General features: G+C 39.8%; 1 protein-coding gene across 1 annotated transcript; it reads right to left on the bottom strand.

The window, feature by feature from the left end:
• Positions 1–1,195: 1,195 nt before the first annotated feature.
• Positions 1,196–2,851, bottom strand: LOC117716416 (igE-binding protein-like). Its single transcript, XM_076941732.1, is given in 1 exon segment — positions 1,196–2,851. A coding segment is annotated over 1 exon segment (1,656 nt).
• Positions 2,852–24,924: the final 22,073 nt, after the last annotated feature.

Genomic DNA, 24,924 nt, shown 5'->3' with positions numbered 1-24,924 from the left:
TTGTTTCCTAATTGGCTCAAGGACCATTTGTACATACAGCTGACATATGGTGGGGCTATTGGCCATGCCTTGAGGCAAAACTTTCCACTGATATCTTTTGTCCAGTTCAAGGTGATTAACAACAGGTAAGGTAAATGCAAATCTTTGCCTATCTTGTGGGCATAAAGGAATGGAGAAAAAACCATCTTTAATGTTTATAATAATAATCCTCCACTGCTTAGGTAAAGTGGAAAGTAAAGGTAGGTCTCATTGTACAGAGCCAAATAGCCGCATCTGCGCATTAATGGCCTTCAAATCATGGAGAAGTCTCCATTTTCCTGATTTCTTTTTTATGACAAAAATAGGTGTATTCCAAGGAGAGGTGGAAGGCTCTAAATGACCAATCTGTACTTGTTCTTTAATTAACCTTGTAGCAGCTTCCAATTTCTCAGAGGATAGGGGTCATTGAGGAACCCACACGGCCTCCTCCGTAAGCCAGGGTATGGGCATGGAACCCTCAATGGCAACTAGGGAAAACCCAAACCTTTTCTTCCTGTATTACTCTCTTGTGAGATTGGGCTTAACCTTCCTTGTTCTTTTCTGCCAAGGCCTTTTCCTTCCTTATATCCCATCTTTTTCATAATATCGATAGCTTGTTGAGTGTACTCATTAGTTAATGTTAATCCTAGGTCTTGTAAGATGTCTCTTCCCCAGAGATTAACGGGGAGAGGAAGCACATAAGGTATAAAGCTTCCTGTTTGACCTTCTGGTGCCTGCCAAGTCAATCAGCGTGAACTGACTGCAGGGCTGGCTTCATATCCCAACCCTTGTAAGGCGTGGGACGATTGTGTAACAGGCCACACCTTAGGCCACCAGTTGGAGGAAATAATACTTCTGTCAGCTCCTGTGTCCAAAATTCTAATAAAGTTCTTTCCCTCTATCATTAATTGTAAGGTGGGTCTAGTTTTAAGGTCAACTACCAAGTGAGCAAAATCAGTCCCTGAAGAACCAAGTCCCTTGGTGCCTCTAGGCACCCCGGTGGATGAGAAACAATTATGTAAATTTGGAAAAACAACCAATTGAGCAATCCTATCTCTGGGAGAGATAGAAAATATGCCTTGTGGAGAAGAACAGAGAACTTGAAGTTCCCCGGTATAATCTTGGTCTATTACACCAGGATGAACTACAAGCCCTTTCAAGGTAAGAGAGGAGCAACCTAGAATGAGGCTGACACTTCCCTCAGGCAGGGGGCCTTTAAAATCAACCGTGATTGGTTGTATGCCCACATGAGGCATTGATAAGAATTGGGAGGTGGAACGGAGGTCCAGTCCTGTGGAGCCTCTTGTAGCTCTGCAGCTAGAGATGTCCTCTGGTTGCTGCTTTGTGTCCCATATTTTTTTGGGCCCTGGGATCTGGGGCCCCGAAACCCATTTTTTGGAATACCTTCATCTCTTCCCACTGGTGGGGAATCATGTTGAATAAGCTTTCCTTGAATATCTCTAACTGAGCGACACTCATTAGCCCAATGATAACCTTTTCTGCATTTTGTACAAAGCCCTGGAGTTCTTTTTTGTATGGAAACAAGACATTCTCACCTCAAATGACCTGGTTTGCCACAATTATAGTAGGCTTTATGGCTGTCAGGACTTGGGCGGTTTTGGCTTTGTAAGATAGCCGCTGCAAGACCGGCATTAGTAAGCGGGCCTCCAAGTCCTTGGCAAATCTTTATCCAATCTGTCAACCCTTTGTTTCTTCTAGGGGTAATGACTGCCTTGCACTCTGGTGAGGCATTTTCATACACCAGTTGTTCTATCAATGGTTTAACTCGCTCCGGGTCTCCAAAAATCCTGCCTGCTGTTTCTGTCATCCTAGCCACAAAGTCTGAGAATGGCTCTTGGGGGTCTTGTAATGTTTTTGTTAGGTGTCCTCCGGCCTCACCTTTCTTTGAGAGGGCCTTCCATGCTTTAATAGCAGCAGCTGAAATTTGGCCATATGCTCCCCAATTGTAAATTGTTTGGTCATTAACAAACTGTCCTTGTCCTGTTAAGAGTTCAAACGTCCACTCTCTTTGATTGCCTTCTGCATTGGTGTTGGTCCTTGCCTGTATTTGAGAAGCATCATGCCATAAGGCTCTCCATTCCATGTACTGTCCCATACTAGGGAGAGCAGCTTTTACTGTATTTTGCCAATCATTCGGAGTCATAGCCATAGTGGCAAGCCTCTCAAGCTGCATGACTGTAAAATTAGCATCAACTCCATATCTGTTAACTGATTCAGCAAGTTCCTTAATAGGGGCATATTCTACCGGTGTGTGGACGCGACCTCTCTCCACAATCTCAAACACCGGAAAGGCTTGTAATAACTTCCTTTTGTCTCCCTTTGACAGGAAGGTATCTGAGCAGCGCTTCTCCGCATATGGCGGAGGGGCACTGGGGACAATAGGTTGGAAGTGCGAAACAGGCTGAGAAGCCGTGCGGCTCCTATTTCCTGTTTTCTTTTGCTCTCGAGTTTGCAGCAGCGGCTGCTTATCTGGATGGTATCTTTCCTTCTCATAGCATGCTGCCTGTTCATCTGAGACTTCCTTCTCAGAGGGGCTTATTTCCTCTGACTCAGAGCTATCAATCCCCAAGGCTTCCAGTTCCTGTACTGGATAAAGGGATTTCCTTTCTGGAGCCTTGGCTCCCTCCCCACGTTTCTCTCCCAGGGTGTCCTTCCCCTTATTTTTCTCCTCACATTTCTCTCCCAGGGCATCTTTTCCCTTATCTTTCTCCTCCGCAGACTGGGCATCTTTGGAAGGGCCTCTTTTCTTCGATATACCTTTCCTTTTTTCTTTGCTAGCTTTCATCCTTTTACCTCGCTCTGTTTCTGACATGCTGTCTTGCAATTCTTCCAGCACTCCCTGGCCTGTCGCTATAGCTGGACGGCATCTCTCGTCCTGTAGACATGACCTCACAAGCTTCCACAGAGGTCTGATTCCAGGCTTTAATTTCCCATTCTGCTGTTCTCTAATTAAGTCACCCTCCAGTTTGTCCCAGGAAGTGAGTGTCAGCGACCCTGAGCATATATACCAGGGTGCAATGCGGTCCACTTCCTTCACAAACCTCTCCAATGTTTTGGTAGGGACTTTTAATTCATGCTGTCACAAGAGCGATTGAAGCGCCGTCCCTCTAACCATGCCCCACGGCGGCAAGTCCCTTTTAACAAGAATATTTGCAGAAGCAAAATGAAACCAAAAGGAAGAGAATGAGCGCTACTAGCACAATAGCAAAAGCTTCAAGGGCTCCTGTCAGCTGGAGAGAGAGATGCATGCCTCTCAGAGCTTACCATGTCCTGCAGTTCTGAATCTGCTCCGTGATAACGGAGGGTCCCCTCTGTACTGGCGATGGTGAGGCTTCCCCGGTGTCCCAGGTTTCAGCACCAGCTCTAACAAGCAGGGGCTTCTCGCCAGCAAGAATGCACTCGGGTACCGGATCCTTCTGCAGCAAGTGTTTATTGTATCATGAAGAGGTAGACAAAAAACCCCAAACAGTGCCCGCTTAAATAGCCCTTAAAGCGGTGTGTACATACTTGATTGGCTGCTTGCTCGTTACTCATATAATGCCCCGGGGTTGGGCCGTGAGCTCAGCGCGCTCCCAGCCTCTGTGCCTGCGCACAGAACCTATCCGCCAAGATCACCAGCAGATGTGGGCGCCATCCTGCAATAGCGATTATTCATAAGCCTGGGCGTGGCTCTCTACAACCCGCCCGCCCGGAGCTTTTTGGGCTAGGAGGCAGTGCGAGGCCTTGGCTGCTGCATCCAGCTCCTGCGTATCCCACTGCTCACTCCTGTATGCCCCACTCCTGTGCGCTTGGCTCTCTACAGAACACATTGGCTAATCCACTTAACAAAATCACTAAGGTTCAAGAGAAATGAAAGGCCCTGTCTCAAAATAAGATGACGTGATTGAGGAAGTCAACCAATGTTGACTACTGGCTTCCACCTACAATAATGTATGCATGCAAACACCAGAAAGACATTGAACTAGACAACCACTGCTGTAATCAACCCTGTCTCAATCAGAGTGATGGGTGGAAGTCTGTACAGCACACAGGCAGTGTTTATAGTCTTAGATTCATTTGATATGGATGGAAATCTGTGTTTTCAACTATTTTAAGGTATATTGGTCCCTCCTCCAGTCTGAGGCCTGCGGGTGAGTGCATCCCGGATTCCGCCAGACACATTCTGGGGGATCCATAGAACCCATAGCCAGTGCTAGCACGCCCCTTCCGCCGCTCACCCCTCCTCCAGTCTGAGGCCTGCGGGTGAGTGCACCCCAGATTCTGCCAGACACATTCTAGGGGATCCATAGAACCCATAGCCAGCACTAGCATGCCCCTTCTGCCACTCGCCCCTCCTCCGGTCTGAGGCCTGTGGGTGAGTGCACCCCAGATTCCACCAGACACATTCTGGGGGATCCACACATCCCGCAACCAGCTTTAGGTAGGAAAACCCACATACTACCCTGAGCTCATAGCTGGGTGCCCTGAGTGCTCAGAATCTAGCAGATACCCCTCCCCCTGCGTCCCTGCCAGCTAGCACCCCCCTTTTGCCCATCTCCCGGGTCTGAGGCCCGGGCCAGACCTCTACCAGGTCTACAGTTGTGTGGACCCCGGATCCCGCCTGAGACATACTGGAAGGTCCACTCAACCCAGAGCCACAGAGGAACAACTAAACTCAGAGTGTCAGACAACATATCCAAGAGGAGACACTGGACCCAGAACAGCAGACATCTAGCTGGACTGCTACCTTGGAGGCACCATATCCTGAGGCATCCTAGAGATACCACTGTAATCAGGGCAGCTGGAAAAAATCACAGAGACATCTGGACTCCTAGAAGACCAAACACAAGGGAGACAACTGGAAAGACAGGCTTCAATCAGAGACAGAAGTACAGGTAGCACTAGAATTAACCAGATGGCAAAAGGCAGGCACAAGAATGTAAGCAACAGAAACCAAAGTAACATGGCATCATCAGAACACAGTTCCCCCATCATAGCAAGCCCTGAACACCCCATCACACCAGAAAAGCAGGATTCAGAATTAAAATCACTTCTCATGATGATGATAGAGGAGGACTTTAAGAAAGACATAAATAACACTCTTAAAGAACAGATAGAAACCCTTAGAGAGGAAACACAAAAATCCCTTAAGGAATTGCAAGAAAATGCAACCAAATGGGAGAAGGAATTAAACAAAACCATGCAGGATCTAAAAATGGAAGTAGAAACAATAAAGAAATCACAAAGGGAGAATACCCTGGAGATAGAAAACTTAAAAAAACGATCAGGAGTCATAGACACAAGTATTACCAACAGAATGCAAGAGATGGAAGAGAGAATCTCATGTGCAGAAGATACCATGGAAAACATTGACACAACTGTCAAAGAAAATGCAAAATACAAAAAACTACTAACCCAAAATATACAAGAAATCCAAGACACAATGAGAAGGCCAAACCTAAGGATAATAGGAATAGATGAGGGGGAAGACTCCCAACTTAAAGGACCAGTAAATATCCTCAACAAAATTATAGAGGAAAACTTCCCTAACCTAAAGAAAGAGATGTCCATAAATATACAAGAAGCCTACAGAACTCCAAATAGTTTAGACCAGAAAAGAAATACTTCCCGCCACATAATAGTCAAAACATCAAATGTACAAAACAAAGAAAAAATACTAAAAGCAGAAAGGGAAAAAGGCAAAGTAACATATAAAGGCAGACCTATAAGAATTACTCCAGACTTCTCACCAGAGTCCATAAAAGCCAGAAGATCCTGGACCAATATCATACAGACCCTAAAGAACATAAATGTCAGCCCAGACTACTATACCCAGCAAAACTGTCAATCATTATTGATGGAGAAACCAAAATATTCCATGACAAATCCAAATTTACACAGTATCTCAACACAAACCCAGCAATTCAAAGGATAATTGGTAGAAAACTCCATCACAAGGAGGGAAACTACAACCTAGAAAAAGCAGGAAAGTAATCTTCCAAAAACCGTAAAAGAAGGTAGCTACACAAACATATCTCCACTGCCAATAACAAAAAAAACAGGAAACAACACTCATTTTTCCTTAATATCTCCTAATATCAATGGACTCAATTCTTCAGTAAAAAGACATAGACTATAAGACTGGATACGTAAACAGGACCCAACATTTTGCTGCATTCAGGAAACGCACCTCTGTGGAAAGGACAGACACTACCTCAGAGTAAAAGGTTGGAAACCAATCTTCCAAGCAAATGGTCCCAAGAAACAAGCTGGAGTAGCGATTCTAATATCAAATAAAATCAGTTTTCAACCAGAAGTAATCAAAAAAGATAAAGAAGGACACTTCATATTCATGAAAGGAAAAATATACCAAGAGGAACTTGCAATTCTCAACATCTATGCCCCAAATGTAAGGGCATCCACATACATAAAAGACACTTTACTAAAACTTAAAGCATACATTGCACCCTACACAATAATAGTGGGAGATTTCAACACCCCACTCTCAGCTATGGACAGATCATGGAAACAGAAACTAAATCAAGACACAATGAAACTAACAGAAGTTATGAACCAATTGGACTTAACTGACATCTATAGAACATTTCATCCTAAAACAAAAGAATATACCTTCTTCTCAGCACCTCATGGTACCTTCTCGAAAATAGATCATATAATTGGTCACAAAACAGGTCTCAACAGATACAAAAAGATTGAAATAATCCCCAGTACCTTATCAGACCACCATGGATTAAGACTTGTCTTTGACATGGACAAAAACAACAGAAAACCGACATACACTTGGCAACTGAACAATGCTCTACTCAATGATGACTTGGTCAAGGAAGAAATAAAGAAAGAAATTAAAGACTTTTTAGATTTAAATGAAAATGAGGACACATCATATCAAAACATGTGGGACTCATTGAAAGCAGTACTAAGAGGAAAAATCATAGCTCTAAGTGCTCACAAAAAGAAAGTGGAAAGAGCATACATTAACAACTTGACAGCAAACCTGAAAGCATTAGAACAAAAAGAAGCTAGTATACCCAAGAGGAGTAGATGGCAGGAAATAATCAAACTCAGGGCTGAAATCAACCAAGTCAAAACAAAAGGAACTATACAAAATATCAACAAAACCAGGAGCTGGTTCTTTGAGAAAATCAACAAGATAGACAAACCCTTAGCCAGACTAACCAAAGGGTGCAGAGACAGCATTCAAATTAATAAAATCAGAACTGAAAAGGGAGACATAACAACAGAAACAGAGGAAATTAAAAAAAATATCAGATCCTACTACAAAGGCCTATACTCAACAAAATTAGAAAATCTGGAGGAAACGAACAATTTTCTAGATAGATACCAGGTACCAAAGTTAAACGAGGAGCAGATAAACCATCCAAAGAGTCCCATAATGCCTAAAGAAATAGACACAGTCATTAAAAATCTTCCCACCAAAAAATGTCCGGGGCCAGATGGTTTCAGTGCAGAATTCTTTCAGACCTTCAAGGAAGACCTAATACCAATCCTCTTCAAGCTATTCCATCGAATAGAAACAGAAGGAACACTACCCAATTCATTCTATGAAGCTACCATTACACTCATACCTAAACCACAGAAAGACCCAACAAAGAAAGAGAACTACAGACCAATCTCTCTTATGAATATTGATGCAAAAATACTCAATAAAATTCTCGCAAACCGAATCCAACAACACATCAAAACAATTATCCATCAAGATCAAGTAGGCTTTATCCCAGGAACACAGGGATGGTTCAATATTCGGAAATCCATCAATGTAATCCACTACATAAATAAACTCAAAGAGAAAAACCACATGGTCATGTCACTAGACGCTGAGAAAGCATTTGACAAAATTCAACATCCCTTCATGTTAAAAGTCTTGGAAAGATCAGGAATTCAAGGCCCATATCTAAACATAGTAAAAGCAATATACAGCAAGCCAGTAGCCAACATCAAACTAAATGGAGAGAAACTTGAAGCAATCCCACTAAGATCAGGGACTAGGCAAGGCTGCCTACTCTCACCTTACCTATTCAATACAGTACTGAAGTCTTAGCTAGAGCAATTAGACAACAAAATGAAGTCAAAGGGATACAGATAGGAAAGGAAGAAGTCAAAATTTCACTATTTGCAGATGATATGATAGTATACTTAAGTGAACCTAAAACTTCCACCAGAGAACTCCTAAACCTGATAAACAACTTTAGCAATGTGGCTGGATATAAAATCAACTCAAACAAATCAGTAGCCTTCCTCTATTCAAAGGATAAACAGGCTGAGAAAGAAATCAGGGAAATGACACCCTTCACAATAGCCATGAATAAAATAAATTATCTTGGAGTGAATCTAACAAAGCAAGTGAAAGATCTGTATGACAAGAACTTCAAGTCTCTGAAGAAAGAAATTGAAGAAGATCTCAGAAGATGGAAAGATCTCCCATGCTCCTGGATTGGCAGGATTAATTTAGTAAAAATGGCTATCTTGCCAAAAGCAATCTACAGATTCAATGCAATACCCATCAAAATTCCAAATCAATTCTTCATAGAGATAGAAAGAGCAATTTACAAATTCATTCAGAATAACAAAAAACCTAGGATAGCGAAAACTATTCTCAACAATAAAAGAACCTCTGGGAGAATCACCATTCAGGACCTCAAACTGTACTACAGAGCAGTAGTGATAAAAAATGCTTGGTATTGGTACAGAGACAGACAGGACGATCAATGGAACAGAATTGAAGACCCAGAAATGAACCCACACACCTGTGGTCACTTTATCTTTGACAAGGGAGCTAAATTCATCCAGTGGAAAAAGGACAGCATTTTCAACAAGTGGTGCTGGCTCAACTGGAGGTCAACATGTAGAAGAATGCAAATTAATCCATTCTTATCCCCTTGCACAAAGCTCAACTCCAAGTGGATAAAGGACCTTCACATAAAGCTAGGTACACTGAAACTATTAGAAGAGAAGTTGGGGCAGACCCTCGAATACCTAGGCACAGGGGAAAAGTTCCTGAACAGAACACCAATGGCTTATGCTCTAAGATCAAGAATCGACAAATGGGACCTCATCAAATTGCAAAGCTTCTGTAAGGCAAAGGACACTGTCAACAAGACAGAATGGCAACCAACAGATTGGGAAAAGATCATTACCAATCCTACATCCAATAGGGGGCTAATATCGAATATTTACAAAGAACTCAAGAAATTAGACGCCAAACAACAAAATAACCCCATTAAAAAATGGGGTACAGAGCTAAACAAAGAATTCTCAACTGAGGAAACTCGAATGGCCGAGAAGCACCTTAAGAAATGCTCAACATCCTTAGTCATCAGGGAAATGCAAATCAAAACAACACTGAGATACCACCTCACACCAGTCAGAATGGCTAAGATAAAAAACTCAGGTGATAATAGATGCTGGCGAGGATGTGAAGAAAGAGGAACACTCCTGCATTGTTGGTGGGGCTGCAAGCTGGTACAACCACTTTGGAAGTCAGTCTGGCGGTTCCTCAGAAAATTGGACATAGCACTACCTGAGGACCCAGCTATACCACTTCTGGGAATATACCCAGAAAATACCCCAACAAATAACAAAGACATATGCTCCACTATGTTCATAGCAGCCCTATTTATAATAGCCAGAAGCTGGAAAGAACCCAGATGCCCTTCAACAGAGGAATGGATACAAAAAATGTGGTACATTTACACAATGGAATATTACTCAGCTATTAAAAATAATGAATTTGAGAAATTCTTAGGTAAATGGATGGAACTAGAAAATATCATCCTGAGTGAGGTAACCCAATCACAAAAGAACACACATGGTATTTATTCACTGATAAGCGGAGATTAGCCCAAAAATTTGAAACAACAAAGATTCAACTACCAGATGACATGAAGCTCATGAAGAAGAAAGAACAAGTAAGGATGCCTAGGTCTTTCTTAGAAGGAGTAACTAAATACCCAAGGGAGCAAATATGGAGACAAAGTGTGGGTCAGAATCTGAAGGGGGGGTTGTAGGGAGACCATTCCGTCTGGGTATTCATTCCATGGGCAGTCACCAAAAATAGATGCTGATATGGATGTCAGGATGGGAAAGCTGACAGCAGCCTGATAAAGCTGTCTCCTTAGAGGTCTCCCAGAGTCGGATATACCCAGAGACAGATACCCACAGCTATCCATTAATCCAATCAAAGGTTCCCAATGGAGGAGCTAGAGAGTAAATTGAAGGAACCTTAAGGGCTGGTGGCCCGGTGAGGAGAGCAATAATATCAACCAGCCAGAGCTCCCCAGGGTCTAAACCACCAGCCTAGGAGCACATATAGAGAGACACATGACTCCAGCAGTATATGTAGGGGAGGATGGCCTTGTTGGACATAGGTGGGAGACAAGGTCAATGGTACCCTGAAGGCTGAGCACTGAAGGGGGGGGAATCTGAGGGTGGGGAGGGGGCCTGGGGTTAGGTGGATAAACACCTTCATAGAAGCAGGAGGAGGGGGGATGGGATAAGGGGTTCCTGGGTGGTGGGGGAAATATGGTAAGGGGATAAAATTTGAAATGTAAATATTATATCCAAAAAACAGAGGGGAAAAATTGAAAAGCGAGTAGAACTAACAATCTTAATAAAATGTCAGCCCTCTTAAAAAAAACAAAACTATCTTGATACTAAAATTTGTTTTGAGAATTGTATATTGCAGAATGATCAGCCTTGGTGTATCTACTCAACAAGCAAGCTGGGCAGACCTGCTCAAACCTCTGAGGTCCAGGAATTCCATCTGGAGGCAGCGAAGACACAGAATCAGAGGTTTGTCAATTTGCTCTCCCCCCAACTCCTCTTCTAATATCTCAACGCCCATAATCAGCTTGAAGAAGCTAATGAAGAGTCAGCGCCCCTATTCCCTGGGCTAGGGGACTAAGGAGGTAAATGTTGGGCTGTCTCTCTAGGGAAAAGTAGTGGTTTTGTCAGAATAGACAGAATTAGCTAGGTTTTATTGCATAGCCATAACCTATTAGTAGAAATCTGTATAATTAATATCAAGATGAAGATATAAATTCTTAAATGGCACCAATTTACTTTGCTTACAAATTTTAAGGTTTTCATTGGCATGAGCTTCTTAATGATATAAGAGTGAGACAAATATTGTTACTCTCATAGGCATTGTACCAGTATAACACATTTAGGAATACAAAGCTTAGACCCAGTCCTTCTTTAACTCTTTTTAACTGTTTTGAGATTGTCAGCCTGTGAGTTAAGGGACTATAGCAAATTCATGACTTGGAGTTTATTATATGGGTATTCTCTATGTTTTATGTAAAAATAGCTGAGTGGAGTTAACAGGCAACAGTCCAGATTACCTTACATGGATAGCTGGCTTTCAAAACATCAGAAATCCTTAGACTTGACATGACAAACATTACAGTATTAATGTTCATTTTCATTAGAGACCTGTCTGCTCCTGACAGCTTCCTATGTTAAATTCTAAGAAGAAATTGAGCATCCTTGGAGTTACTCCAGTTGTGGTGAGACAGCCACTAGGCAAGAATTGCCATTTTCCTTCTACAGACAAATTACTGTCCAGAAAAGGACACACTTGCAGAATAGTCGACTGATTATATCTGCCTAGACAGAGTAATCAGCCCTTAATAATTCTGCAGCACTAAGATCTGTCAGAAGATCCTGGACCAGAAGGCGGAAGAACAGATGCTCCAATGTTTTGAAGTAGAGCGGGTGTCCAGGTGGTCAGAGGTCTCTATAAATTGGCTAAGTTTTAGAAACTATGATTTGTGCTTCCCACAATTATAGTTAACTCAGTCATTCTGGATTTCTGATGGGGTTGAAAACAAATAGCTATTGACCTTAAGAGAAAAGATTTGAGTGGATGGTCGTCAGCTGACATTCATCCTAAAGCCAGGTTCAGAACTAAATGTTCTAGTTAGATTAGATGACAGAGGAGCTGGTTAGTCAACAAAAGGACGAACTGGGTATCAGGAGTATCCTGTTCCTCACTGGTACAAATTGGCATAATTATGCTCTAATTGTATTTTGAGAGAAAAGTTTCATTTTAACAGGAAGGGTGATGTGTAGGAGGAGATAAGGTAGGAGGAGTACAGAGAGGAAGAAAAGGAGTAAGAAGAGGAGAAGAAGGAGAGGAGAAGCTAGGTGATGAAAGAGAGAAAGAGGGGGAAGACAGGAAGGCAGATATTTATGTATCTCCACCAGTCAAAGATAGTTGTTATACCTTAGTCGGTCAGTGGGTTACACCTCTGATTGAACAATTCCAAACTTATAAAGCCTATGATTAACATTCTTTTTTAAAAAAATGTATAAATGCAAAAAGGAAAAGGGGGCATGGGATATGGGTTTCCTAAGGGGGTTGGGGAGGAATGGGGATAGGGGATGCCATCTGAAGTGTAAATAAAATATGTAATAAAAAAAATAAAATTAAATTAAAAAAATAAGGTATATTGGTTATTATCTCACATCTAATGTTGAGGAAAATGAAAAGATGCCAAAATAATACCATAAAAGTATTCTTGTCCACTTGAGTGGAATTTTAGACTTTTGAGTGAGAGGTAATTTGTTATCTATATCCACCACACACAGATCATAGGATGAGGGAAATACTTTGTTTGATTAATAAAGACTGTGTTTTATTCTTCCAACAACATGAGTAGAATGAAGGGGTGTAGCATGCAATTTTTTGCCCATTTCCAGGAATCTCCATATCAGGCTATTTTTATCTGTTTTATTATCTTTCCCCATTCTTTACAATTACAGCATTCCTGGACATAGGATGAAACTCTTAAATTTAATTCTACACCCAGAGAGCAGTGTTGGTATTCAGTCTTATGAGCTCAGAGTAAATGCTTTAGAGGAAATATAATATACATCCTTAGTAGCAGCAGAGAGCTTTCAGTGTTTTCCAAATGAATAAAAATATCTTTTCAATTGTAACATATCAAGGGAAAACATGATTCCTTTGTTATTTTATATCTACAACTTGATGTAGGATATAACTATCACTATACTTCAGGCAATAATTGTAGATATATAGGTCAAGTAGGTAGTACTTGAAGCTCCATGCAATCTACTCCTTAAATCACTTTGTAATACAAACATACATCATGCAGTTTCAAATTCGTCCATGTATGAATGCAGCCACCCGCTTTTCACATGTAAAGTCTGGATACGCTGGGCCCATTTGTGATGTGAAGCAAGAACACACAGGCAAAGAGGAGTTCACAAGATATGCAACTGCAGATATTTTCTGATGTTCAACAAACTCTTTTTTCTTTTTCATTGTTAGACAAGATTACTTTGTGGAGGTCTAGCTATTATGGAACAGTCTGTGCAGACAAGTTTGTCCTTGACTTAGAGATTCACACCATCTGCTGGAATTAAGGGTGTGCTATCAACACCCTGCAATAAACTCAGTTTTAAGCAAAATCATATAAATTAAAACATTATCACTTAGTATTAATAGAAATAAAACTAAAGAATTCAGTTGCAACAGTGAGATAAATATATAACTCATGATCATTGTAACAAATTAGCATGTGTATAACAAAAATTGGAGCCAGAGAAAAGGTTTCATGGTTAGCTTCATAGGATATTCATGGGATACCCATGTTGTATCATGGGTATTCTGAGTTTTCTGGCTAATATCCACTTATCAGTTAGTACATTCAATGTACATTCTTTGAGGTCTGGTTTATCTCACTCTGGATATTTTCTAGTTCAATCCATTTGTCTATAAAATTAGTGAAGTCCTTGCTTTTGATAGTTGAGTAGTATTCCATTGTGTAAACATTCTGCATTTTCTGTATCCATTTTTCTGTTGAGGAACATCTGGTTATTTCCAGGTTTTGACTACTATAAATAAGGTTGCTATGAAAATAGTGGAGTGCATGTCCTTATTATATGTTGGAGCATCTTTTGGGTATATGCACAGAAGTGGTATAGCTAGATTTTTAAAGCACTCTTTCCAATATTCTAGGTAACCACCAGATAGATTTCCAAAGTCATTTTACCAACTTGCAATGCCACCATAATGGAGAGCTGTTCCTCTTTCTCCCAATCCTCACCAACATCTTCTGGTGCCTCAGTTTTTGATCTTAGCCATTCTGATTGGGGTAAGGTAGAATATCAGTGACATTTTGATTTGCATTTTTCTGATGACTAAGAATGTTGAATATTTCTTTAGGCACTTCTTGGCCACTTGAGATTTGTCAGAAGAGAATTTTTTGGGTTCACTTATTTATATTATCATATCATACACAAATAGTGATACCTTGACTTCTTCCTTCCCAATTTTTATCCCTTTGACCTCTTTTCATTTTCTAATTGCTCTAACTAGATCTTCTAGTATTATATTGGCTAGATCAGGAAAGAGTGGGGCAGCCTTATGTTGTCCCTGCTTTTAGTGTGTTTGCTTCCATTTTCTCTCCATTTAATTTGATATTTGCTGTTTATTTATTATATATTGCTCTTATTATTTGAGGTATTTGTTTTGAATTTCTGATCTATCCAATACTTATAACTTGAGGGGTGTTGTACATTGTCAAAGGCTTTTTTTTTTTTTTTTTTTTTTTTAGCATCTAATGAGATGAACACTTAATTTTTTTCTTTTAGTTTGTTTATATAGTAGATTACACTGATGGATTTCTATATGTTATATCATCACTGCATTATTGGAATGAAGCCAACATGATGGTGGGGATTAATCTTTTAGATGTGTTCTTGGATTTCATTTGCAAGCAGTTTCGTCAGTATTTTTGAATTGGTATTCATAAGTTATATTGGTTTAAAGTTCTCTTCTTTATTGGGTCTTTTTGAGGTTTAGGTATGACAGTAACAGTGACTTCATAGAATGAGTTGGTCAGCGTCCCTTCTATGTGTATTCTGTAGAAGAGTTTGAAAAGTAATGATATTAGGTCTTCTTTGAAGGTGTGATAGAATTCTATACTAAACCTGTCTGGCCCTTGACTTTTTTTGCTTGGGTAATTTTAAGGACTGTTTCTATTTTCTGAGGGGTTGTGGAAAATTTTAGATAGTTTACGTGATTATGATTTAACTTTGGTACATGGGAGGTCTGTATAGAAAATCATCCATTTCATCTAGATTTTCCAGTTTTGTTGAGTATATGTTTTGTAGTACGATCTGATGATTTTTAAATTTCTTTTGTTTCTGTTGCTAGGTCTTTCTTTTTATTTCTGATTTTGTTAATTTGATGCATTGTCTCCTTACCCTTTAGTTAGATTAGCTAAGGGTTTATTTATCTTCTCAAAGAACTTGCTCTTAGTTTTGTTCGTTATTTCTCTTTGTTTGGTTTTTTGGTTTTGTTTTGTATTGTTTTCTGATTTTGTTGTTGTTGAAGACCAGCCTCAGTCTGCCATGATATAATAGAATGCATGGGATTATTTCAATCTTCTTGTATTTATTGAAGCTTGTTTTGTGTCTGACAAAATGGTCAGTTTCTAGAAAGGTACTATAAGGTAAGAAAAAATACTCTTTTGTTCTAGAATGCGGAGTTCTATAGATATGTGTTAAATCCATTTGATTCATAACTTCTGTCAGTTTCACTGCAGATCAGTTCAGTTTCTCTTTTAATGACCTATTTATCAGTGATAGTGGAGTGTTGAAGTCCCCAAATAATATTGTGTGATGTTTAATGTGTGTATTGAGTGTTAGTAATGTTTCTTTTACAAATGTGTGTACCCTTACATTTGGGGTATAGATTTTCAGAATTGAGAATTAATTTTGGTGGATTTTTTTCTTTTATGAGTATGAAGCATTCTTTCCTTTTGACAGGTTTCGTTAAAAGTCTATTTTACTGTATATTGGAATGGCTTTCTCAGCTTGTTTATTGTGACCATTTGCTAAACAACAAAACAGAACAAAAAACAAAGCAAAAAAACAAAAAACAAAATAAAAAAAAAATTTCCAACCTTTTACTCTGAGGTAGTGGCTGTCTTTGTTTCTGGCCTGTGTTTCCTATATGCATCAAAATGCTGGGTCTTGTTTACATATCCAGTCTCTTAGCCTATGTCTCTTTACAGGGGAGTTGAGTCTACTGATGTTGAAAGATATTAAAGACCAATTATTAATATTTCCTGTTATTTTGTTGTTTGAGTTCATATTATGTTTGTGTGGTCCTTTTCTATTTGGTTTCTCTCTCTCTCTCTCTCTCTCTCTCTCTCTCTCTCTCTCTCTCTCTCTCTTTCTGTGTGTGTGTGTGTGTGTGTGTGTGTGTGATGATTGATTTTTCTTGAGTGTAGATTTTCTCCTTATCATGGAATTTTTTTGTTCTAGTAGCCTCTATATGACAGGGTTTGTAGAAAATATTGATAAGCTAGGTTTTGTCTATTAGTTTCAGTGAATCTGGTTTTATGTGAAGGTCCTTTATCCACTTGGACTTGAGCTGTGAACAAAAGCATAAGAATGGATTGATTTGCATTCTTCTACATGCTGACCTCCAGTTGATTCAGCACCATTTGTTGAAAATGCTGTTCTTTTTCCACTGGATGTTTTTAGCTCCTTTGTCAAAGATCAAGTGACCTTAGGTGTGTAGGTTCATTTTTGGATCGTCAATTCTATTCCATTGATCTTCCTGCTTGTTTCTGTACCAATACCATGCAGTTTTTTTCACTACTACTCTGTAGTACAGTTTGAGATCAGGGATGGTGATTCCCACACAAGTTCTTTTATTGTTGAGAATGGTTCTTGCTGTCCTGGTTTTTTTGTTATTCCAAATTAATTTGCAAATTGCTCTTTCTGTCTCTATGAAGAATTGATTTGGAATTTTGATGGGGATTGCATTGAACCTGTAGATTGCTTTTGGCAAGATGGCCATTTTTACTAAGTTAATCCTGCCAATCCAGGAGCATGGGAGATCTTTCCATCTTCTGAGAACTTCTTCAATTTCTTTCTGCAGAGACCTGACAAGACTTAAGTTCTTGTCATATGGATCTTTCACTTACTTGGTTAGACTCACTCCAAAATATTTTATATTATTTGTGACTATTGTGAAGGGTATCATTTCCCTAATTTTTTTTCAGCCTGTTTATCTTTTGAGTAGAGGAAGGCTACTGATTTGTTTGAGTTGATATTATATCCAGCCACTTTGCTGAAGTTGTTTATCAGGTTTAGGAGTTTTCTGGTGGAAGTTTTAGGGTCACTTAAGTATACTATCATATCATCTGCAAATAGTGAAATTTTGGCTTCTTCTTTTCCTATTTGTGTCCCTTTGACTTTCTGAAACTAATAGAAGAGAAGGTGGGGAAGACGCTCGAAAACTTAGGCACAGGGGAAAAGTTCCTAAACAGAACACCAATGGCTTATACTCTAAGATCAAGAACTGACAAATGGGACTTCATAAAATTGCAAAGCTCCTGCAAGGGAAAAGACACCGTTAATAAGACAAAACAGTAACCAAAAAATTGGGAAAAGATCATTATGGATCCTAGATCTGATAGAGGGCTAATATCCAATATATACAAAGAACTCAAGAAATTAGACTCCAGACAACCAAATAACCCTATTAAAAATGAGGTACAGAACTAAACAGAATTCTCAAGTGAGGAAACTCAAATGGCTGAGAGACACATTAAGAAATGCTCAATATCCTTAGTCATCAGGAGATTGTAAATCAAAACAACACTGAGATACCACCTCACACCAGTCAGAATGGCTAAGATTAAAAAGTCAATTGATGGTACATGCTGATGAGGATGTGGAGAAAAGAACACTTCTCCATTGTTGGTGGGATTGCAATCTGGTACAACCACTGTGGAAATCAGTCTGGCAGTTCCTCAGAAAATTGGATATAGCACTACCTGAGGACCCAGCTATACCACTCCTGGGCATATCCCCAGAAGATGCTCCAACATATAACAAGGGCATATGCTCCACTAGGTTCATAGCAGTCTTACTTATAATAGCCAGAAGCTGGAAAGAACTCAGATGTCCTTCAACAGAGGAATGGATAAAAATAATGTTGTATGTTTACACAATGGTATACTGCTCAGCTATTAAATATAATGAATTTGAGAAATTCTTAGATAAATTGATGGAACTAGAAAATATCATCCTGAGTGATGTATTCCAATCACAAAAGAGCACACATGGTATTTACTCACTGATAAGCTGTTATTAGCCCAAAAACTTGAAATAGCAAAGATTCAACTAAAAGACCACATGAAGCTCTTGAAGAAGGAAGACCAAATGTGGGTGCCTCGGTCCTACTTGGAAGGAGTGACAAAATGCTCAAGGGAGCAAATATGGAGACAAAGTGTGGGACAGAAACTCAAGGAGGGGCCATCTGGAGACCATTCTACCTTGGTATCTGCCCCATGTGCAGTCAACAAAGGTAGACGCTGATATGGATGTCAGGAAGTGCATGCTGACAGGAGCCTGATGTAGCTGTCTCCTCAGAGGTCTGCCAGAGTCTGACATATTTAGAGGTGGTTTCTGGCAGCTACCCATTTATCTGATCAAGGGTTCCCAATGGAGAAATTAGAGGACTGAAGGAGCTAAAAGGGTTGGTGCCCCCAAGAGGAGAGCAGCAGTGCCAACCAACCAGAGCTCCTGAGTGTCGAAACCACCAGCCTGAAAGCACACAGGGAGGGGCCCATGACACCAGCTGTATATGTAGGGGAGGATGGCCTTGTCAGGCATGGGTGGAAGAGGAGATCCTTGATCCCATGAAGCCTGAACATCGAGTGGGGAGGAATTTCAGGGTGGGGAGGTGGGAGTGGGGGGTAAGTGGGGGCACACCCTTGTGGAGGCAGGAGAAGGGGGGATGGGATAGAGGGCTCCTGGGTGGTGGGGGAAATGGAATGAGGGGATAAAATCTGAAATGTAAACATAATATCCACTAAAAAAATATGAAAAAAAAAACTTGGTTTTGTCATGGAATATCTTGATTTCTCCTCCTACGATGATTGAAATTGTTGCTAGGTATGGTAGCCTGGGTTGGCATTTCTGTTCTCTTAGGATCTGCAAGACATCTCTCCAGGATCTTCTTGCTTTTAGAGTCTCTTTTGAGAAGTCACATGTAATTCTTATAGGTCTATCTTCATGTTACTTGGCCTTTTTTTCCTTACTGCTTTTAATATTCTTTGTTAGTTCTGTGTATTTAGTGTTGATTATGTGACAGGAAAATTTTCTTTTCTGGTCCAATGTAGTTGGTGTTTTATAGGCTTCTTGTATGTTTATGGCCATTTCTTTCTTTAGATTCAGGAAATTTTCTTTTATAATTTTGTTGAAGATGTTTTCTGGCCACTTGAACTTTGAATTTTCACTCTCTTCTATTCCTATTAATTTTGGGTTTTGTCTTTTTATTGTGTCCTGAATTTGCTGAATGATTTGAGTTAGGAGTGTTTTGTACTTTGCATTTTCTTTTTGTATTGTGTCAGTATCTTTTATAGTATCTTCTATGGCTGAGATTCTTTTTTTCTCTTATATTCTGTTGGTGATGCTTGCATCTGTGCCTCTTAATCTCTTTCCTAGGATTGCCATCCCCAGAGTTGCCTCTATTTGTGATTTCTTTATTGTTTTCATTTCCATTTTTAGGTACTGTATGGTTTTGTTTAATTCCTTCACCTATACGATTCAATGTTCCTGTTCTTCTTTAAAGGATTAATGTGCTTCCTCTTTAAGGTTTTCTCTTTCTCTTTACCAATGTTTTTAGGTAATCATTTAAAGGAGTTATGTGTTTCCTCTGTGAGGTCCTCTATTATTGTCATGAAGTAGCATTTTAGGTCAGAATCCCACTTTTCATTTGTGTTCCTGTATCCAGGACTTGCTGTGTTGGGAGAACTGAGTTCTGATGGTGCCAAGTGGCTTCTGTTTCTGTTACTTTTTTTCTTGTGTTTGCCTCTCACCAGCTGGTTAACTCTGGTGTTAACTGACCTTGTTGTTTCTGACTATAGCCTGTCTCTCTTTGTAAGCAGGTGGAGCTATGTTACAACAGGCTTTCTCTCAGGCAAAGAGTGCTGTTTCTGGTGGTGGTGGTGGTGGGGGTCTCATGTGTCTTTAGTTAAGCCAGGCCCTCTCTGACTCTGGTTATGGGAGACCTCCTGAGAGGCAGCTGTGTCTAGGTGTGGGAGACAGGCTGAAGTGCCAGGTTTTCCTCCAGGAGGATTTGGAAACCATAAGAAAGATGTGTCTCCGGCAGGGTGGATAGGTCCCAAGTCTGCTGGGCTCCCCTAGGGTCCCTGTTAGGACAGCTATGGGGGTGTCTCGCCTGTGAGCCTGGTTATGATAGAACTTATGGAAGATAGGTTGTGTATGGAAGGCTGGACTGGAGTGCCCGATCTGCCCCTGGTATAGAAGTCTAAAGGAAGGACACAATAGAAAATATTATGTACAATATGAGGAAATGCATTCTTCTGTAGAGTAATGGTGCCACATACCTGTGATCTTGTTACTTGAGACGTGCTATATAATTGAAGTATAATTATAGGAACATAGATAAACAAGAAAAGCAAATGTGAGCTTATGTGGTAATTTCTTGTTCCCAGAAGGCAAGAAGAAACAACAGGAAGGCATGGGATACACATCTAAACAGGACCTAAGGGGAAAAGAGAAGAGTCTATAAAATACCAAAAACTGATTTTTTTTTCAGAAGACTCCCAGCCTGAGGACCTATCACTGAAGACATAGGGCATTTATATTAATTTTTCTTCTACCTTAGTGGTTTATGTTCTAAAGTATTATTTTTTTGCCCAAATGGAACACTCTTGGGAAAAGCTTGAATGACTGTAAGAAGGTCAGTTATATAATGAGACCATGACTCAAGTGGATGAAGAACAACATCAATAGAACAATCTGGGCTATATAAAGAGGTCCTATTTAGAGATAAAACAGCAAAAGCAGAACAAAGGAAAAGAAATCACAGACACACACAAAAAAATGAGATATGATTTCATTACATGAGGTCTCATGAAAATGTAAAGTATATATAGAGAGTCAAGGGTCGAAACCTGGGAAGAATAGTTTGGGAGGTTGCTGTTAGTTAGGAGAGACATGGGATGAGCAAAAGTTATAGAAGTAAAGAGTGGTTAGATGATAAAATATTGAACATTTTTAGCACCACTTGACAAATGTATAATTCCAAATTGTTGAATGACCAGAAGGGAAAAGTTTGTATCATATGTATAAAACTATGAAAAGAAAAATCACTTTTAAAAAAGCAGTCTAAGAAGAGAGTCACCTACACACAAGTGAGTTTTCAAACAAAGGGAAGAAGCTACACAGAAATAGACAAGAAATTGAGTATCCCATGAGGAGGGAACCAGAAAGGTAAACAAGGCTCTGAGTTTCCTCTAATCAAGCATGTCATAATTTGAAAGTGAAGGAGCTGGGATGGGGTAAATGCGAAGATTTGGAAGGAGCTGAGAAGAGAAATGTAATTAAATTATAATTTTAAAAAGAAAAAAAAGAATATCAAAAGTGACTCAAATAATAGTGTGATTTATTTTGAATATAGGCCATCTGAAGGACAGTATTACAAGTGTACATTTAAATCGCATTGACAAGTGTCCATCAGAGGGAACAAAATATTGGAGTCAGACTTGTAGCCAGAAGAGATGAGCTGTGGCACACAGAAAACCAAACTCTAGCATAAAACAGACAGGACACCTTGATGGCTTCTCTGGTGTTGGGAGAGGCAGAAAGGACTCCCTCCATTCATTTCCCAACCCCAATTCACACAGATTAGAAAATGTAAAAAATAGGGAAGATTAAGATTACTTTTCAGAGATTATTTCAATTTGCAATATCATCTGATGTTTATAAAATTCAAATAACTTAGTCACAACTGCTTCTGGGGTGAAGCTAGAACAGAGGGCAGAACAATAAAATTACTTTTATTGCACTTCCTGCTTATCAACTTAGTAATGATTAATCACTTCTACAATGTATCTGTTCCAGATGAATTTCTAAGGAGCTGTCTGCAAAGTCAGGAGTCTATTGTCTGTTTCCATAGAACAGTCTAGTTAGGAGGACAGATTATCTGGAAACAGTGACAACTGAGAAAAGCAGGGTGGGAGGAAAAGCAGACAGATAACTTTTCTGTGTCAGAAGCTGCCAACTTTAATCCCAAGGTATAAATCCTATTTGTCATTGGAATGTAAGAATATGACTGCTGGTCCAGAATAGACACAGTAACTCACTTGGGAAGTGTCATGACACAATGAGTTTATTTTTTTCCCTCTATAGGTAGCAGGTGTTCAATCCCCAAGTTAGAGTTAGGGATCAAACTGAGGCTCTACATGCAGCCTGGCAGGCTGTCACTTCAAAGAGATGCACAGAGAATCATAATAATACAAAAATAAGAATCGAATTATCCAATTATCCTAAAGAACACATACAAAAAAAAAAAAAAAAAAAAAAAACCTAAAGAGGATGCAGTGTGTTCAAATCCTACCTGAATTAGTCTTCCTGTTGCTCTAAGCAAATACCTGATAGAACGTATCTCAAGACAGGAAGAGTTCATTTCTGTTCAAGGTCTGAAGGTACAATCCATTGCTGGGTTGTAGTGTGGGTCTTACCTCTGTCTCGCCATGTGGCTAGGGCTTCTAGTGGGGACAGAGGAATGGGAATTTGACTATGTTCACTCCATGCTGATGCAAGGTGGACATTGGGTTATGTGAAACCGAGGGACTCCATTTTGGGTGGAAAAGCACAGTCTAAAGTCTGTCATGGAGCCAGAGCTCTTGTGTTGGGGTTCCCAGCACAAAGGCAGCTGGGAACCAGTTGGTTCTCAGGCCCTTGGGCTCTCAGGCACCACTGGGGAGCTGTGGAAGGTTCAAGAATGAAGTGGGGCATATGGGCTGCTGGCCCAAAACCTAAGAGCTCTGGCTATGTACTGCTGGAATGAGAGTCTTGGTCACAGGCAAATCACTTGTCTATGTGACAACTGGCTTGGCTTGCTTGCTTGTTTGGGTTGCTGGGCCTTCATGGCTGAGGACATAGAGAGGACATCAGTGGGAGATTAGATGGCTGCTTGGTAGTTGAAAACCTTCTCCACTGTTCCCCAAGATGAGTCACAAAGAAGAGAAATAGTCTATGGTCTTAAGATATTTATTGCCATGGCTGAAAATGGATGGAACTATACACCTGACATTTTCAGGGTGGGCCTAAGGTTAAATACCTTTTGTAAGGAGGAGGGTCTGGGAAGGAATGTTTTATTTGCTACATCCCTCTGGCCGTTAGGTATCTCACCAATATGGAGATCTTTCTTGAGGCTTTTTGGTCTGTAGTTACACCCTCTACCTGTGGAAGGGTTCTTATGTGACTGAAAGGAACAAATTTTTGGAGGTCTGTGTCCTGTGTCAGAAGCCTAGAGTCTAGGAGAATGGTGAAATGCCTACTATTTCTTGCAGGGAACCCTTCAGTGTCTCTAGCAATTTCTGGCTGGTTCTCGACCAGAAAACATGCTGTCCTTTCACGGTCCTACAGTCCACCATGGTGGTTAAGGCATGGATACAGAAGTAAGGCTGCTGTTCACATAGCATCCTTAGTCAGGGAAGAGAGTGAGACGGGTGCTGAATGCTGGTGCTAAGTTTGATTTCTCTCCTTTTTCCCTTCAGAACCCTAACCAATGGAGTAGTTTTATCAGCAGTTAAGGTGTGTATTCATACCTCACGTAATTTAATCTAGTCTAGAAAAATGCATCATAGATATGCACAAAGACAGGTCTTCTCAGTAATACTAGATCCCATCAATTTAATCTTAATGGTAAACACCATCTTTATTTAACCTGAGGAATTTATAAAGCCCTGTTAGTAAATGAGTCTTGTAACTCATCTGGAAGAAAAATCAGATGACATATATGGTCAAGGAGAAAGTCATTATCTCAGTTAATAGAGAAGAAGAGAAAGATCCTTGAGAGTAGAAACAAGAGAATAGAATAATCACTTGGTTTCTAGAAACAAAGGAACTAGAGCCACAAATGAAAGATAAACTTGAATATTGATTTATTCAAAAATTTAGCTGAAAGTTTTCCTGATGAATATCAGAATTGTTATCTATGTAACTATTGATAATACAAGTTTCTTTTAAAACATTCATTTCTATTTAGACTTCGCAATTTTGATGGTTAAACTTTTATATCTCTCTGTATGTGCTACACAAGTGATCTGGATACTTCCATGTTTTCATTTATAGTTTTATTTGTAATTGGCTGTTTATAGTGTCTCTTGTATGATGCAGACAATGTGTGGGATACTCCGTTCCTTACAGTGGTACCTCAGCCCCTCCTTTCTCTAAGAGTAAAAGAGGTACTGCTGTGAACAACAAGAACATATATGCTCTATTTCCAATAAAACCTGGTTTCTAGAACATGAATATACAGAAGCAGACATTACTTAAGCTCAAGACCATCATGCAACTAACATATGCGAAAGTCTGTATAACAGATGCAAACATGGTTTGATAAAACCTCCACTTATTATTCTCACTAGCACTTGAAAGAGGCAGGGGACAAAGCATCTGTGTTCAAGGAGATTTTTGCAGTATGGTATAACTTCAAACTCCTGCCTTTAATCTGATGCTAATGCTTGGCATTTTCACCATATTAACCAGTTGAAGCTCATTGGATTCTATTTTACCCATGTAAGTAGTGGCTTTATTCCCATCACATTTGTATAAAAATATTTTTTTTTATCTCCTAGTCCCAAAGTTTGTAAGCACCATTTATCTAGTTTCCTCAGTACATATAGATACTTGAAGAGATGTATGTGCATGAATTATAGCAGGATCCTAAATGAGATACTGAATAAATTATTATTTAATTAAAAGTCAACTCAAGGCTGAAGATAAAGTGAATGCCTGACCCATTAGATGGTCCCTGTCTGAAGCAATTGGACTAATTAT

This window comes from Arvicanthis niloticus, chromosome 10 (genome assembly GCF_011762505.2).
Source record: "Arvicanthis niloticus isolate mArvNil1 chromosome 10, mArvNil1.pat.X, whole genome shotgun sequence".
In the NCBI taxonomy this organism is placed as follows: domain Eukaryota; kingdom Metazoa; phylum Chordata; class Mammalia; order Rodentia; family Muridae; genus Arvicanthis; species Arvicanthis niloticus.
This window is presented reverse-complemented; position numbering and strand designations above follow the sequence as displayed.